The 15,194-nt window shown below is 39.0% G+C and overlaps 1 protein-coding gene across 1 annotated transcript in view; it reads right to left on the bottom strand.

Annotated features, from left to right (window-relative positions):
* olfml2a (olfactomedin-like 2A) overlaps positions 1-13,347 on the bottom strand; it is a 37,870-nt gene extending 24,523 nt beyond the window's left edge. Inside the window, exon 1 of the mRNA XM_086169627.1 lies at positions 13,145-13,347. Within this exon, the coding sequence (XP_086025753.1) occupies positions 13,145-13,213 (69 nt within the window). The 5' untranslated portion in view covers positions 13,214-13,347. The remainder of the gene's footprint in view (positions 1-13,144) is intronic.
* Between the last annotated feature and the right edge of the window lie 1,847 nt (positions 13,348-15,194).

Below are 15,194 nucleotides of genomic sequence, written 5' to 3'. Positions count from 1 at the left end.
ATGGTTTGTGGCAGCTCAATATTCTGTGCAGCTCAACCGTGAGAGGATGGTCCACTGGCATCCAGAAGAGACAAGTTTCACACAAGAATGTTGAATGACGAACTGGTAAAAGCAAGTTGGCAGAGAACTTGAAAATTCTGAACTTTATCTATTAAATCAATCACCTTCACAGAGAAGAAAATACTCTGTCAACACTGTCAACCAAAGTCCTCTCAAAAATACCTGTCATGGATAAATCTCAACGTGTAGGGGTGCTGCATGACTGGACTTGGAACAAAATTAGTCAACTGATTCCCCCCTTCCACTCTAATTATTACTGCAATGGATATTGTTGTTTGCATGTGTTATGCATGACAAATAAAAATCTATTTATGTATTTATTTGTGACCAATTATTTGATAATTTTGTGAGATTTTTCACATTTCTAAATAGTTCCGGCACATTTCCAAGCAATAGATATGGCTCAGGATCAAGTAAATGAAGCTGAGATTGCATTTTATAGTTTTGTTCCCAGATGTTTTGACTGACCAATTTTAAATCCAAATATTAGCTTTGGAGGCTTGTTAAGCCATTAATATGTCACAAAAGCTGGTTACCGTGATCATTAGTGAAACATGAATCTCATGTAATAGACTATAAATTACATGCCCCTACTGAAGTCGTACAATGTTCATTGTTGTCTGTGGAGCATATAATCATTTGCAGATGTCTACATTTTAAATATAAAAAGACGAGTTTCTCTGTTGACCAATGTGTCAAAACTGCAAAGTATTGTCCTGTGACAGCAGCATTACCAATAACTGATTATGATGGTTTAGTCCAATACAAAGTTCCTGCCAGATGTGAACATGGGGCATTGCCACAATCACCAGGGATGTGTTTAATCAAAAATCAAAGCTTTATACACTCATTACAGCGTATCACTTTCATAGAAACATGACTGTTTGATAGCAAGGCTTTGTTTGTTTTTGATGCCTTGCAACAAAGTTCCCTCACTACTGCAAACCTCAAGGACAGACAAGCTCGAAAACATTTTCCCAAAACTTGACTTCATTTAGCATGCTTAATTCTTTACCTCAAGCTAATAGTCAGCAATACCATAAATAGTCAACTTCTAATAAGCCTAGTTAATAACAGCAATCAACAGACTGGTCCCTGGTTTATACCAAATCAATCACTAACAACTGTAGCAAAAGTAATAATCGTCACGGTTCAACTGTCTCACCATCGTTATCCAAGTAAAACCTATCCTGATTGGTTGAGCTACATTTGATCATGACGTCATGGAGAGGTGAGTCTTGCACATCCAGCTGCTTACAAAATTACCATAACATTAAAGATAACTTTGAGTGATAATAACGAAAGACAGTCAATATACCATGAGCTCAAAAGTGCTTACATACCATCTGCTGCTTACATACCATGAAAGGCAGGAACAAGTTAATAGATTTTGAAGAGAAATAACAGATGAAACAGACGGCTGAAACAGATGGCTAAATTGTCACAATTAAGTCACAGAATGGCCTCGGGAGGCAGGGAGATGTCGACCAGAAGCTTCGCTACCTAGTTAGCCAAAGCAGGCTAACCTCCCCGATCATTATGTCGATTATCATGCAGTCACTACAAATCAAAAAGGAACAACATGCATGGATATCTACAGGTACATGTGGACTGTTCAATGTAGTGTTTCTACAACACGTGGCTGGGAGAGTATGAACTGGTCAAATCTATTATACCAGCAGGCTACTCACTCTTCTGGAATACCTCCCAGAGCTAAGGTGGAGGCAGATCAGAACAAGCTGCACACCTTTATCAAAGAGCCTGAACACATATTTTGACAGTGTTTTCATTATCGTGGGACAACCACTGCAATCTCAGAAAAAAAAAAAAACATTCCAAAACTAAATATGTTTGGGACTTTTCTCACAAGAGGAAGTAATACACTGCTAAGGTAAAAGCTGAACCCAAACCCCATTTTGGAAAATTTGACCTCTTGTTTTCCCTGCTAAAGTTCACCAACACCAAAAGGCTGACCCAGTCATAGCTAGAATTGTGAACAAGTGGACGAACAGTGCACTTGAAGACCAGCAAAGCTGCCAAGCTTTGGGAGATCATTGTGGACTGGTGGAGTAATGGCCGCCTCTGCAACCTCGTACCATCACAGACACTGAAGTTGTGAGGGTGGACAGCTAAAAGTTCCTCGGCCCTTGACAAATCAACTAACCCACCTCACTTTTTAACGTTTTTGATTCTGGTGTTCTGCACAAAAAAAAAAAAAAAAAATGAATTATGTTAATGTGTACAAATTGCAATAAATATCTAAGTCCTGAGTTTTTTGCAAGCATGACATATGTGTCTGGCATATTAAATCCTGTGAGCAACGGTTTAAGGAAATATTTCCAATTAACCCCATCTCTGTCTAAACTTTGACAATATTAAACACATGGGCTTTTCATCGGGTGTCAGACCCTCTAGTCAGTCTTTCAGGAAAAAAGGGTTTCATGCATTCATTCATTACCTATACCGCTTATCCTGCACTTTGAGTCATGGGCCAATGGAGCCTATCATATTGGGTGTGAGGCGAGTAAACCCTGGACTGGTTGCCAGTTGATACCAGGGCCACATTCAGAGATATATGGATATTTAGACAAACAACCGTTCACTCTCTCATTCCACATCTGGCCAGTTTATATGATCCAACAAATCTACTACATGTTTTTGGACTGTGGAAGGAAACCAGAGAACCCTGAGGAAACCCATGCAGACACAGGTAGAACATGCAAACTCCGAACAGAATCAAGCCAACAGAACTTAAGAAGGGAGCTTCTTGCTGTTAGGCAGTAGCGCTAACCACTGTGCCACCTGTTACAATATGTTTACTCTGTAGTTCCAGATGTTAAAAGACAAGCTCTTTGCTTTACATAGTTTCTTGTCTTTGAACAAATGGAATTTGAATTATAAACATCTGAAAAGAAGATCCCACTACCTTTATTTGTTTGGTCAATGTGGAAACTAATGGTACAGATCAATTGCTAGAAGATGAGTGATGTTTCTTCAAAGGTAATGTTTTGATTTTACATTTTCACAGTTTTTCTGATGCAGGTGATTTATGACTTGTCTTGAAATCTTATGTGAACCTGGAGCCAATTTCAGTCATGCTTTTGTTTTCATTTTTTAGTTTACCACAGTGAAAACCCCCAATTTTGAAAGAAAAATATTTTTTGTATTTATAATGACATGAGGTAATAAGACATTACAAAAACAAAATATCTAATGTAATCAAGTGTTTTTTTTTATATTTTGGGGGGCTTATTTTCTGCAACCTCCTGGTCTTTGACTGTAAATGAATATTGAAAACAGTTTAGCAATCACAATAATAACATTCCTTCATTTTGCCAAGTGTCAACTCCTAAAAATGCATTCTCAGTTTGGTATGATCAGCGATTCTCATCACTCCCTGATGTCAGAAAAACCTTTTACGGGCACATGTGCATGAAGCAGCAGCTGTCAGATTTTCTGAAGTAGCCTGTGCCATACTTTGGTTTACAAGTCAGCAATGACCAGTGTCTACTGCACCAATATTTGCTGGGACTGCACTTGTTCCCTGCCTCAGCTTTGGATGTCTTTTGGCAGTGCACCGGCAGGCTTTAGCCGAGGTAAGGGAGGGTTCATTAGTGAAGGAATGTAGGCAACATGATGTGGGACGATACGAAGTGGACTGCAGACATAGTGGAGTGGAGTGGTGGGAGGGTCTGACAGGGGGCAGGTCCCTGTGTGCAGAACTAAGGTAAGCCATGCCTAAAGGCAGCAGCTTGACAAATGCTACAACCACATGAAAACAGAGTGGATTAGCAGATTAGACTTCTTGAGTGGAGTCTATGCTCATGGCCCTGCTGAGCCGTATTGTTTTACACTCAGCCAAACACTCACTGCTGCATAGCAACAGTAGCTTAAGTTGCTTTATGTTTGAGAAATTCCAGTGAGATTTACCTTGCTACTCTATGTTTCAGCCAGTCAATAAAGGGTGAGCTTTTACCGTGGGAAAACAAAACAAACAAAAAAAAAAAAAACGTGTCACTAGATTATTATCCGTGTCATCTGTGTATGAACTAGCTGGGAGTTCTTTTATTTACCACTGTGAGTCTATACATAGTCAAAGGATTTAAGGATTTTAAGTCTTTATTTTCATATGCACAGTGAGGAAATGTGTTTCCCTGTACAATGAAACTCTTACATTGCTGTCCGCAGCGCAAAACCTTTTATGTCTGGTTCGATTTTGACAGGAGCCTTTCTGTGTGATGTTTGCATTTTCTACCCACCCATGTGTGGTTTTCTTTCAGATCTTGCGGTTTACTCCCACAGTGCAAAATCATGCAGATGGATAATCGGACAATGTGTGATGTGTGAATAAGAGAGTGAATGGTTGTATGGCTATATGTCGAAACGTGATTGACCGGCGACTGGTCTAGCATGTATTCCACCTCTCACCTAATGACAGCTGGGATAGACACCCACAATCCTGAGCACAGGATAAGTGGGACAAACAATGAATATATAAATTAATGTTCATATATTGAATGAAACTGGACTCAGTTTCTGTCTTTAAATACATTTCACTAATCATCTGAGAGACTTATTCAGTTCACATTTGAAGTGAATGAATGCAATTTGGTGGGAAATTCCTGCAAATCATCAAGCAATTTTCGGCTGATCTTTCTGGACAATGAGGGCAGGTGCTTCCTTCCTGGTTCTTTCTGTCGAGTCAAATGCGCTTGTTTGTGTGATGATGCTGGCTGTCCAGCATCTCAGGCCAGGGTGACTTAACAGCATGAGAATACAGATAAGATACTGATAAGTAGTATCAGGTGTTTAAGCCATAATTTGAGCTTCCACTCCTTGACCCCTAAAATGCTGTCCATTTTGAGGTCAAAAAGTACATTGCTCTAACGTGAACGTGTGTCTTTCTGCACAATAGGAGGAAGAGACCCTACGCATCATGGAGAGAAGCTCTATTAGATCAAGTTCTGGAGCCTTCAATGGCTAATGCAGCCTGACAGCAATGAAGAGAAACCCCAATAGTGCTCAGGATCACTAAAAAACAACATCTGTTACACAATAGATGGTAAATTTAAAAGCTCTGGCAAGAGCAAAAATAAAAAGTAATAAAAGTAGACAGCAAAAATGCTTTGCAAGCAACTCATTTGTGTGACAGCTGTGAAGACAAATGGCAGTGAAAGTTTAATGTTCAGCTTCATTTTGCAAAAACAAAGGATTCTTGTCATGAGCTGAAGCCATTTCATCAGCCGTGTTTGGAGTTGCCTCCACATTAGCACTGAAGGACAAAGCAATACACATCAGACAATTAATCATTTTAAAAAGCAACAGAGCATTTCTGCATATTTTTGTCACATGGCTGTTTGTTGATACAAAAATGAATAAATAAAAAACATAATAATAATAATAATAATAATAATAACAATAATAATAATAATACAAAGGCTTTTTGCAGGAAGGCCATTTCATTTATTCAAAATATATTATAATCAAATATATATATATATGTTTATAGGTTATTTTAGGGGTGTTCTGTCATTTAAAATTATGTGTTCTGAAATCAAATGTGAAGGCTACTCCAATATACCTATAAAAGCCTCCTTCAGTTCAAATTATCGTTGCAGTGTGCATCAGGTCTGAACGACAAACACTAACCCTCTGAAATCCATATTGTCTCCTGTCAAGGGCACTCAGGACCTCACTCACTGACAAATTCTAGATCACAGAAGTTGATTTAATAATAATAATAACTTATCCTATATTAATCCCTTTGAGGAAATTAATTTTTTGCAATTAATGCATCATAAGCAGTTGGCTGGCATATACCAAAAGAGGAGTTAGGGGTTCAGTGTCTTACTCAACAACACTCCCACACACGAGGAGGAGCCGAGAATCAAAACAGATGTTCAGTCCAAAGGCAATTGCTCTACCTGAGCCACGCTGCCCCAATATAGACTCTGTATATGTCAACATGGCAGAAGTGGGGTATGGGTGGGGTGTGAGGGGGGTCGAAGCCTTTGGTCACATATGAACTTAAGGGGTCAAGGGTCAGACATAAAAAACATTCAGTGGCACTGGAGTGTTAAATGGCTAAACACGAGGTGTATTAAGCCCTTGCTGTTTTTAGGGATACACATCTAAATTCCTGCTGAGTGTGTTTGTGTGTCCAGAGCGGCTTTCTACTCATTGGATCCTCAAACCTGATGCTGAATACTGTCTAAAAAACACAAACCTGATAAATATATTTAAGTGCAAATTCAAGTCTCATAAACAACACTAAATGTAGCTTGTTCTGTTAGCAAGTTCCCTGAAACAATTTTCTGCTCACTACTTCCATCGGCTTACTCATTTTAATTTTTCATTTTCTTATTTTCTCTTCTTTTAGGCATTTTCTTTTTTGTATTTAAGTAATTATGAACATATTTTGTAATCACGTCTGCAATCACTTATAGACAATTTTTCACTCATTTTCAAGTGAATTACCGTCTTTTCTGCACTATAAGCGCACCGGATTATAAGGCGCACCCTCAATGAATGGCCCATTAAAAAAAAATTCACATATAAGGCGCATAGAATAGAAGCAACAATAGTGGCTGTGGTTGCATTATGCATCCACTAAATGGAGCTAGGCTAAAGGAAATGTCAACAAAACAGTCAGATAAGTAAGTCAAACTTCAGTAATAGACTTCAAACCAACGTTCGGACAACTCCGTTCACTCCCAAAAAAAGTTTGTGCATTCACAATACGGTACCGTACGTACCTGTAGCTCTTACTGGTATTTGCGCCAGCTTCGTTCAAACAATGTATTTCCAACTCACTTTGTCACAGTTCAAAGCGTTTCATAAAACAAAAGCACCAAGAAGGACCGCACTAAATTCATTGATGTTAAGTTTGCGTGCTAGCACTGTTACTTTCATTCGAACAGTGGCCGTGGTGACACTTCTACTTGCTGCTCTCTGTTCAACAACCCGCTGTTCAAGTTTGTCGTTTAACTGTAACCATCTCGCTTTGTCACCTCAAAAACTCTGTTTAGTCTTCTTTACTTGGCGCAAAACGTCTTATTGCTTCCTTTACTTGCGTACTATTGATTCATTAATGTTGAATTATCTCACTGCTGCTCTATTCCCATGTTCCATTGCATGACTGATTGCCTTGAGTTTGAACTCTGCATCGTAAGCATGTCTTGAAAGGTGCCATTTGTTGATTTTTATACACACACAAGTGGTGTGGGACTGGAATTCCTCTTTACCGTTTTTACCCCTGCTACTTCGGCCACGTGCACACACACACACACACACACACACACACACACAAATGAAAATGAACGCTTCATGCAGTCATATATCCCAGCATGCACCGTGCGCTACTTTTTCTATGGGAGAAAATTGAGTCTGCAGCTGCTTCCAGTAGTTGTGACACCTCTTGCGGCTCAATAGTGATCCATATATAGGGCGCACCAGATTGTAAGGTGCACTGTCGGTTATTGAGAAGATCAAAAACTTTTAGGTGCGCCTTATACTACAGTATATAGAAAATACGGTATTCATGATTTCGAACGATTAAAAAACCAATTGTGAAGTAATTTTTTTGCTGCTTATTCGTACATCGGATGTGGTTTTTCTGAATCCCATGAGTAAATGTTGTTTTAATCATTCTAGTTTCCCATAACAGCGAAAACAAATTAAGGAAAATTCTGAAGAAAAGAAAAGATAAACAAAGATAATCTTTTTATAGACTACATCATATGAATCACATTTTCAACTCCCGAAGTGCTTCCTAGCTTTTGAGCTCCTCTTTTGTGGACAAGAACAACCCATATTCACAAAAGATAGATGTTTCTTTGGCCCTGATTTCAATAATGACATACATAAGTCTTTATAAAACCTCACAAAGTGAAATATCCTGACATGAAATCATGTAAATTCAGCAAAACAAAATGAAGAACAATGGGTTAGGAAACAATAGCAGCTCAGTTGTCAAGGTTACAATATTAACTGGAAAAAAACAACGTTTTTTGCCTATTGTATGATACAAGCATGCAGGTGACAGGTGGCACAGCTAACTTTTTAAAACATGAAACATGTATTTTGTCACTAATAACAGATGACATGAATGCTCATCAAAAGGTCTTGGTTGTCCCTGGTAGCAGGACCCTGAACCAGAATAGCATCCCAGAATGCTGTTTTGTGCTTCTGAAATAGTTATTTTGTGCTTACAAAGACAAAGATAGGCACCCTGACTAATGTAGCTTGATTATGAGTAGAGTAAACTGCAATGTTGAGAAAGATACTACTTTATAAAAGATACGGAAAACAAAACATTCAGAAAGAAGCAAAAAAAAAAATCAGAAATCGGGCAATGTTATAGTGGTCTAAATGGTCAAATTTGTCAACAATGGAGTAATCTTAATAATTGTCACAGTAACCAAGTAATATCCTAGGCTTTTTTAAACTCCTCATCTTTATTCAAATAATAATTTATTCAATTAGAGGCTCAGTGTGAGAAAAAAAATCATCTTTACTGATATAGTCTAGGCCTTATTGCCACTCTATTGCATAAATCATTTGACTGACGCCCAAAATAACACCCTACCTTACCCATCTGTATTTGTAAGTTAGACAAAGCCCTACAACCTATCAACTAAAATACAAAATAACAGTGGGCATGGATGTTGTCTAGCTGCATTGAACAATGTCTGTCACTGAGAAATGTATTGTAGTGTGTTCAATCTAAAACCAATTAAATTTAACGGTTATACACTTCTAAAATTCATATTGTGTAGAGATTCTTATTTTGATTAGTATAGGTTAGTATGGGTCACAATAGCCTATTTAACACATTGTTTTCTAGCCAGGAATATTACATCACAATAAAAAATTGACATCTGTATTAGGTTTCACAGAGCCAAAAAGGATGAAACAGATTGTCCCATCTATGCCACAACATATAGACACAGCACTGTACCAGCATCTGGGTAAAGGACCACAGGAAACAGTGACGGAGGCTGAATCCCATTCACTTTAACACTATGAATTCATATACTGCATTGGCATTATTCCAGCTGGTGTGATTGTGTTACTTTTGCAGCACAGCTATGAACCTCAGTTTGAAAGATGCCTGACATTCAGCCACCCAGTCATTATTTACTTAAGGATGCTTGTCAAGTAAAATATGGTTAAGGAAAGACAGCTGTATTGAAAACAATCACATTGTTGACTGCATGATCAGGATGTCGCCAAAAAAATTCAAATCAAGCGCTAAAAGTTGGTCGAGGTATAAAGTTCAGTCTTCTGATCACAAATACACCAGATGCATTATTGTGGGCGTAGTTGGCTTAACTCTGGCTGTGGTTCTTGCGCATTCACTCTGTTACACTTGAAAGCAGAATGCAGCAGGAAGAGAAGACCAGTAGCAAGGTCCACATGACGCTTTCATGACAAGGGAATTAGGATACACAGAAGACAGAGATGACCTAGTTTTCTGATCTTAACAATGGTCAGTACTGATGTGAATTAAAGAAGAGAAGTGTGTACTGTAAGAACTAAAGAGAAAATAAAGCCAAGTGAACCAACATTGAAAAGTGGAGACACATTTCTCAGAAGTAAATACAGAAATTATAATCTTTTCATTAATAGCCCTAATATATTCATGAGAAAAGAGCAGTTATTGATATTGAAAATAATTGGCACAATATGATGAATAAATGTTGTGCACAGTAATTGAGGTGTGCAACATTATCAATCGAGCGACGTACTGATGAGGTAAAACAATTCATTATCAGCTGATTCCAATCTTCAATCTTAAACAAAAAACAGGGAATAACAGAAAATAAAGGCAGAAGTGTAATCGAGTATCACAATACCAATTTCAAGGTTTTCTATATCTCTATATGTTGCCGTGTGATTGCCTCTCGCCAAACAGCTGAGGTTGGGTCCAGCCCTCACATGACCTGGTACGAGGAATTAGCAATGTCGATAGCACATTATGCCTTGATACTTCTTTCGCTTCTCTATACGAAATGAAACTTGCAGGGATCTCATTTACTTTGACTTATCTAAGAATACTAAGGGCCTAACTATTACCGGTAATTATGTACCTTTCAAATTAACTAATCTAGCATGTACTGGTGAGAATATAAGCACTTGCATGGACTTGAGCATTCCATGCTCACGATCTGGTACCAGGCCAAGCAATATCTGGCAGGTCTAAATCCCTGGTCACGTGCAGGGTCAAGAACCTCGGTCGAAAGGCAAATGTTCACCCATTCACACAAAACACAAAAAGCAGGTTTATTCCTGGATCATTGCCTAAGTGTGAAGGAGCGATTAGTCTGTGTCATTTCCAACAGTTTGCAGCTTTGTTTTAACCCCAAACACAGACTTGACTTCCAGCTGACTTGTGATGTTGACACTTCATCAAGCCCCATGTGACATACCCAATTAAATGTTTTGTTGGCATAACATGGCATGACAAAATTTCCTCTCATGCACACTATGGCATTCATCTTAAGCAACATTCAAGAACCTGCAAGTGCTTAATCACACCGCTGTCTGAGCACCATGACACAGACCGATGTTCCTCTGAGCATCACGGTCTTCTGTCTCCATTTTTCAGCCCCCTGCTGACCTTGTACTGATTGTCCTTGGGTTGTTTACAACCAAAACACAAAGCAGGTGCCAGTGCTCGTTCCCACGCCACTTCGTGGTGCCCTCAATGCCCCCTTTTGAGAGTGCTTTGTTTCTCTGTAATACCAGTGCCACCAGTCTGGCTGAGGTTTGACAGGGCATCATCAGAAACACAACAACACAGAATTCTTGAAAATTGTTGACAGGCAACGAGGTGTAGCATGTGGAGTAATATAAAGCAACATAAGGATATGTGGCATGTGGAGCAATATAAAGATATGCACCATCTTTTATACTATGAGCGTATATACATACTGTGTATTTATATTTTATTCATCTATTATTCAGTTTTGAAATCGTTCAATCTTGGGGATACTTTCAATAATTTTCCACTTGAGTTATCTGGAGTCCATCCATACAACTTGGAAGGCAAGATTAAGAACATTGTGCTTGACAGGCGGGGCGGGCCACTGGTGGCAATACCGTGAAATAAACACACATTATGAAGTATTTCACATATGCAACACCTTCGAACTATGCAATCTGAAATAAATTAAAACCTAACCGTGAGACTTGAGCAGCACAAAAGTTCTATCGGCCAGTATTTGCTAACATTTTCACTTGATGATTATGTACGGTAAACCAACCTGAATTCAGACAAATTTCATATTTTCTTTGGATGTGTGCCCAGGCAAGACTAAAGAATCCACCACACTCTCAAAAATAAAATATTCTTGAATTCATAGAGGCAGTTTGTAAGAATAGTCTGAAGTCCAGATCCAATGTCAATCCAAATTACCCATCAGATTGAGTCATAAGATTGAGATCACACACCCCCATGTAGAGTAATACAATATTTTTCATACTGCAACGTGACCTATCTACCCTGATTTGTACATAGAGTGAAGTCATTGTAATTACCAGCCCCAATTATTACATTCTAGTCAAAAAATACAGAAACTATAGCACTGAATAAACATGAATAGAGACACTACACACTACACTGTTCTTTTCTAAAGTGCATCATTGCTCTCTGTCCCCAATGCATCAACTTTGCAGCAATAGAATAGAATACAAAAGACATTTTGGACAATTCCATGCTCCCAACTTTGTAGGGAACAGTATGGAGCGAGCGCCTTCCTTCTCCAACATGACTGTGCACAAGTGCACAAAGCAAGGTCCATAAACACATGGATGACAGAGTCTGGTGTGGATGAACTTGACTGGCCTGCACAGAGTCCTGACTTCAACCCGATAGAACACCTTTGCGATGAATTGGAGCAGAGACTGAGAGCCAGGCCTTGTCGTCCAACATCAGTGTATGACCTCACTAATGCTCTTCTGGAAGAATGGCCAAAAATTGCCATAAACACACTCCTGAACCTTGTGGACACCCTTCCCAAAGGAGTTGAAGCTGTTCTAGCTGCAAAGGGTGGACCCATGTCATATTGAACCCTATGGATCATATGCGAGTTAAGGCAGGTGACCAAATACTTTTGGCCATATAGTGTATTTGCGGACCAGTCAAAAAGCAAAATTTGACAAGCGCCTGTTGTTAAGTGCTTTCAGATAAAAGACTTGTTGGGTGATGTGACTCCAATCATGAGGACAAAACTCCCACCACCCACATCACAACTGTGATTCGAACTACCAATATTAAACTACTCGTACTGACTGGTCCATTCGTTGGTAAGACCATGAGAACATCCTGAACATGAAAAGAATCCCAAATGTTCAGTCTTCAAAGAGCAGATGATCACTCTGCTTTGAAAGCATGAGCAAGTTCCATGCAGATGTTGGGCTGATAAGTTCTGGCTCGTAGCCCTGGTCCACTTTATTCACCATGGTTTTGTATTCACCACAGCTTTGCGCTTACATCTCCCCCATACAAGCAGAAAGCTAAAACGTCATTGTTTGCTGTATTTCTTTTTATTTTCAACTGGGCTCCAGTTAATACCAGATACCTGGGTGACTGAGAACCTACACTGACATGTTTATGTTTTCCTTTATTGGGGATGATTTAAACAATATAACCATTATAGAGGACGAGTGACCAAAATATTTTGTCCTCACTAAGCTTATCTCGAGCTGGGTCAGTCAACATACATGGCTATAAACCGGAGACAGCGCCAGTGCTTTCCATGTATGTAATTTAAGGAAAAGAGTGGGTGTGGGAGGTTGGGGAGGGGGGAATGAGGCAACTAGGGTCCGGCAGCTGTACAAACAAGGACAGTCAGATATTACTGTTACCCTACTTGACACCACCACTCTGCGGGTATCATTAGATTTTTACTGCTGCTGCGGGCCCCTTTGTTGAAGATTAAGACATGCAACCATCCCCCGACGATAGATATATTTCAATAACTGATGCGGAGGAATGTAGAGCAAGTAAGAGGTGAGAGGTTAGCGGAGATGGGCTTTGACACGCCAATATAAAGTGGATTTTTTTGATTTCTCTTCTTACCTTGCTCTGCGAGGACGCATCTTCACACAAGACCAACAGAAAGATGAGAAAGTTCGTGTATCTCCACATGTTTTTTCTTTGGATGTGACGTTAAAAAAGTCCATACAGTAAAACGTAACGGCGCGCCTACTTCAGCTCCATTTCTACTGCTTACACGGGGATACAGTGTCTTAGTTTTGAGTAGGTGGATGGGTGTGTGCGTGTGCGCACACCCTCTTCCCTTTGCCGGGCGTGGTGTGAGTGAGTGAGTGTGCGCGCATCTTCCGCTGCGCTCTGTCCAGTTAATGGGAGGGGTCATTACACGTCGATAAAATATTAGTACAAGTTAGAAACTGATTGAAATCGTTGTTCACACGATTTTAATTTGGAGGTAACAACAAGTCTTTTACGCTTTCCAAGAGTAAAGTCTAATCAATGAGTTTAGTTTTTCAAGCCATTAGAATACAGATTGGTTTGAAAAACAACTTCCCATACACTTGTCCTAATGCACCATCATGTGGCCATCAGATGGTATAACTCGTATCTGAGTCAGACCCGTCTGGAACCTGATTTTAAGGCTCATATATTTACATCTGGTATTTTTCTTTAAAGGTTGTTCGAATTCGTACAGCTATTCAACATCAATAAATGACTACTATTATATATATATATATAATTATCTTTCACGTTAATCAAAGATTGACATTCCTATCTCAGAAATGGACTGCGCTGCTACATGGTGAATATGTTGTATAAGAACAAGTTGAGTCAGTGTTTTGTGATTTTATTTCGGCCACCTAAAGTTTGATTTGTGATATTTCAAAGATTAGCTATTAAATGATCTTTGACTTTATCAAGACGCTTTTTCATTTACCATTTCTGTAATATGTGTGTGTCAAGAATTGCTGCAGATTTATAGTCTCAGCAAGTGGTTTGAAAGGTTTTTTGAAAAAGTGATTGAAAGCAAGAGGTAAGGAAGAGATATAGAAAGACAGAAAAACAAAGGAAGCAAGACCATGGAAATTTTTACCATTTGACAGACTTTCCAAATTAGCCTTTGAAAAATTTGCCGTTTTTTTTTTTTTTTAAGAGTGAAGGTAACATCATGTTCCACATACACACTTTCGTGCGCGCACACACACACACACACACACACACACACACACACACACACACACGTACATATATACACAGCACAAGTATTTTATCCACTCAGCCTGGACTATGTGTCAAAACTCAAGCTTTAATTAGATTTGGCTGGAGTCAAATGACTAAGATCAGGTAATGTGGGCAAATTTCAGGTAGTTCCTCACTGGAGGACGCAATCGTCTCAATTACTTTTTTAAAGATAATAAAAGCCATTGATATATGACTCAGAAATTACATTTGGCAATTAGCAAGCTCATACAAAGAATCCTCAAAATAATTAATTGTTTAGTCGTAACACACTTTATCTTTTTTTGGATACATTTTGAACATAATCACTTTGAATGCATGGACGAGCCCCCAAATAATACACTTTATCAATTTAAACAATCATACGTCTGAAGAAGGCTTCCTTTCAAATATTAACTTATCTTGTTCAAAAGTTATTTACATTTACATTTGGATCTACCCCACCCAGTCAGTGAATATACCATTATTATGTTACACTTACAGTTCATGCCATGGATGAAACGTTTACATCCCCCAGAAAAGCTTTAGATGCACTGAAGAGGATACAATTTGCCAAAAACATATTGACTGGCCTAAAGAGAAATGGAGAAACATTTTGTGAACTGATGGAAGTAAGATTGTTCTTTTTGGGTCCAAGGTTGACAGCTTGTCAGACGACCCCCAAACACTGAATTCAAGCCACAGTACACTCCGAAGAGCATGAAGCTTGGAGGTGCAAGCATCACGATATGGGGTTTTTCTCTCTTACAATGGTGTCTGGCTTGTTGTTGCATACCAATGGCTCAATTTTCTTCCGTCAAAATACCTGAAGAGGTCGTTCTGCATTATGCTGAAGAGGAAATGCCCTCAGAATGGGGGTTTCAACAAAACAACAACCTCTAACACACCAGTAATT

Source organism: Fistularia commersonii, chromosome 22 (assembly GCF_037954325.1).
Source record: "Fistularia commersonii isolate RoL2024-O1a breed Wild chromosome 22, RoL_Fcom_v1.0, whole genome shotgun sequence".
Taxonomy (NCBI): Eukaryota; Metazoa; Chordata; class Actinopteri; order Syngnathiformes; family Fistulariidae; genus Fistularia; species Fistularia commersonii.
The sequence above is the reverse complement of the archived record's forward strand: the minus strand, read 5'-3'. Positions and strand labels throughout refer to the sequence as shown.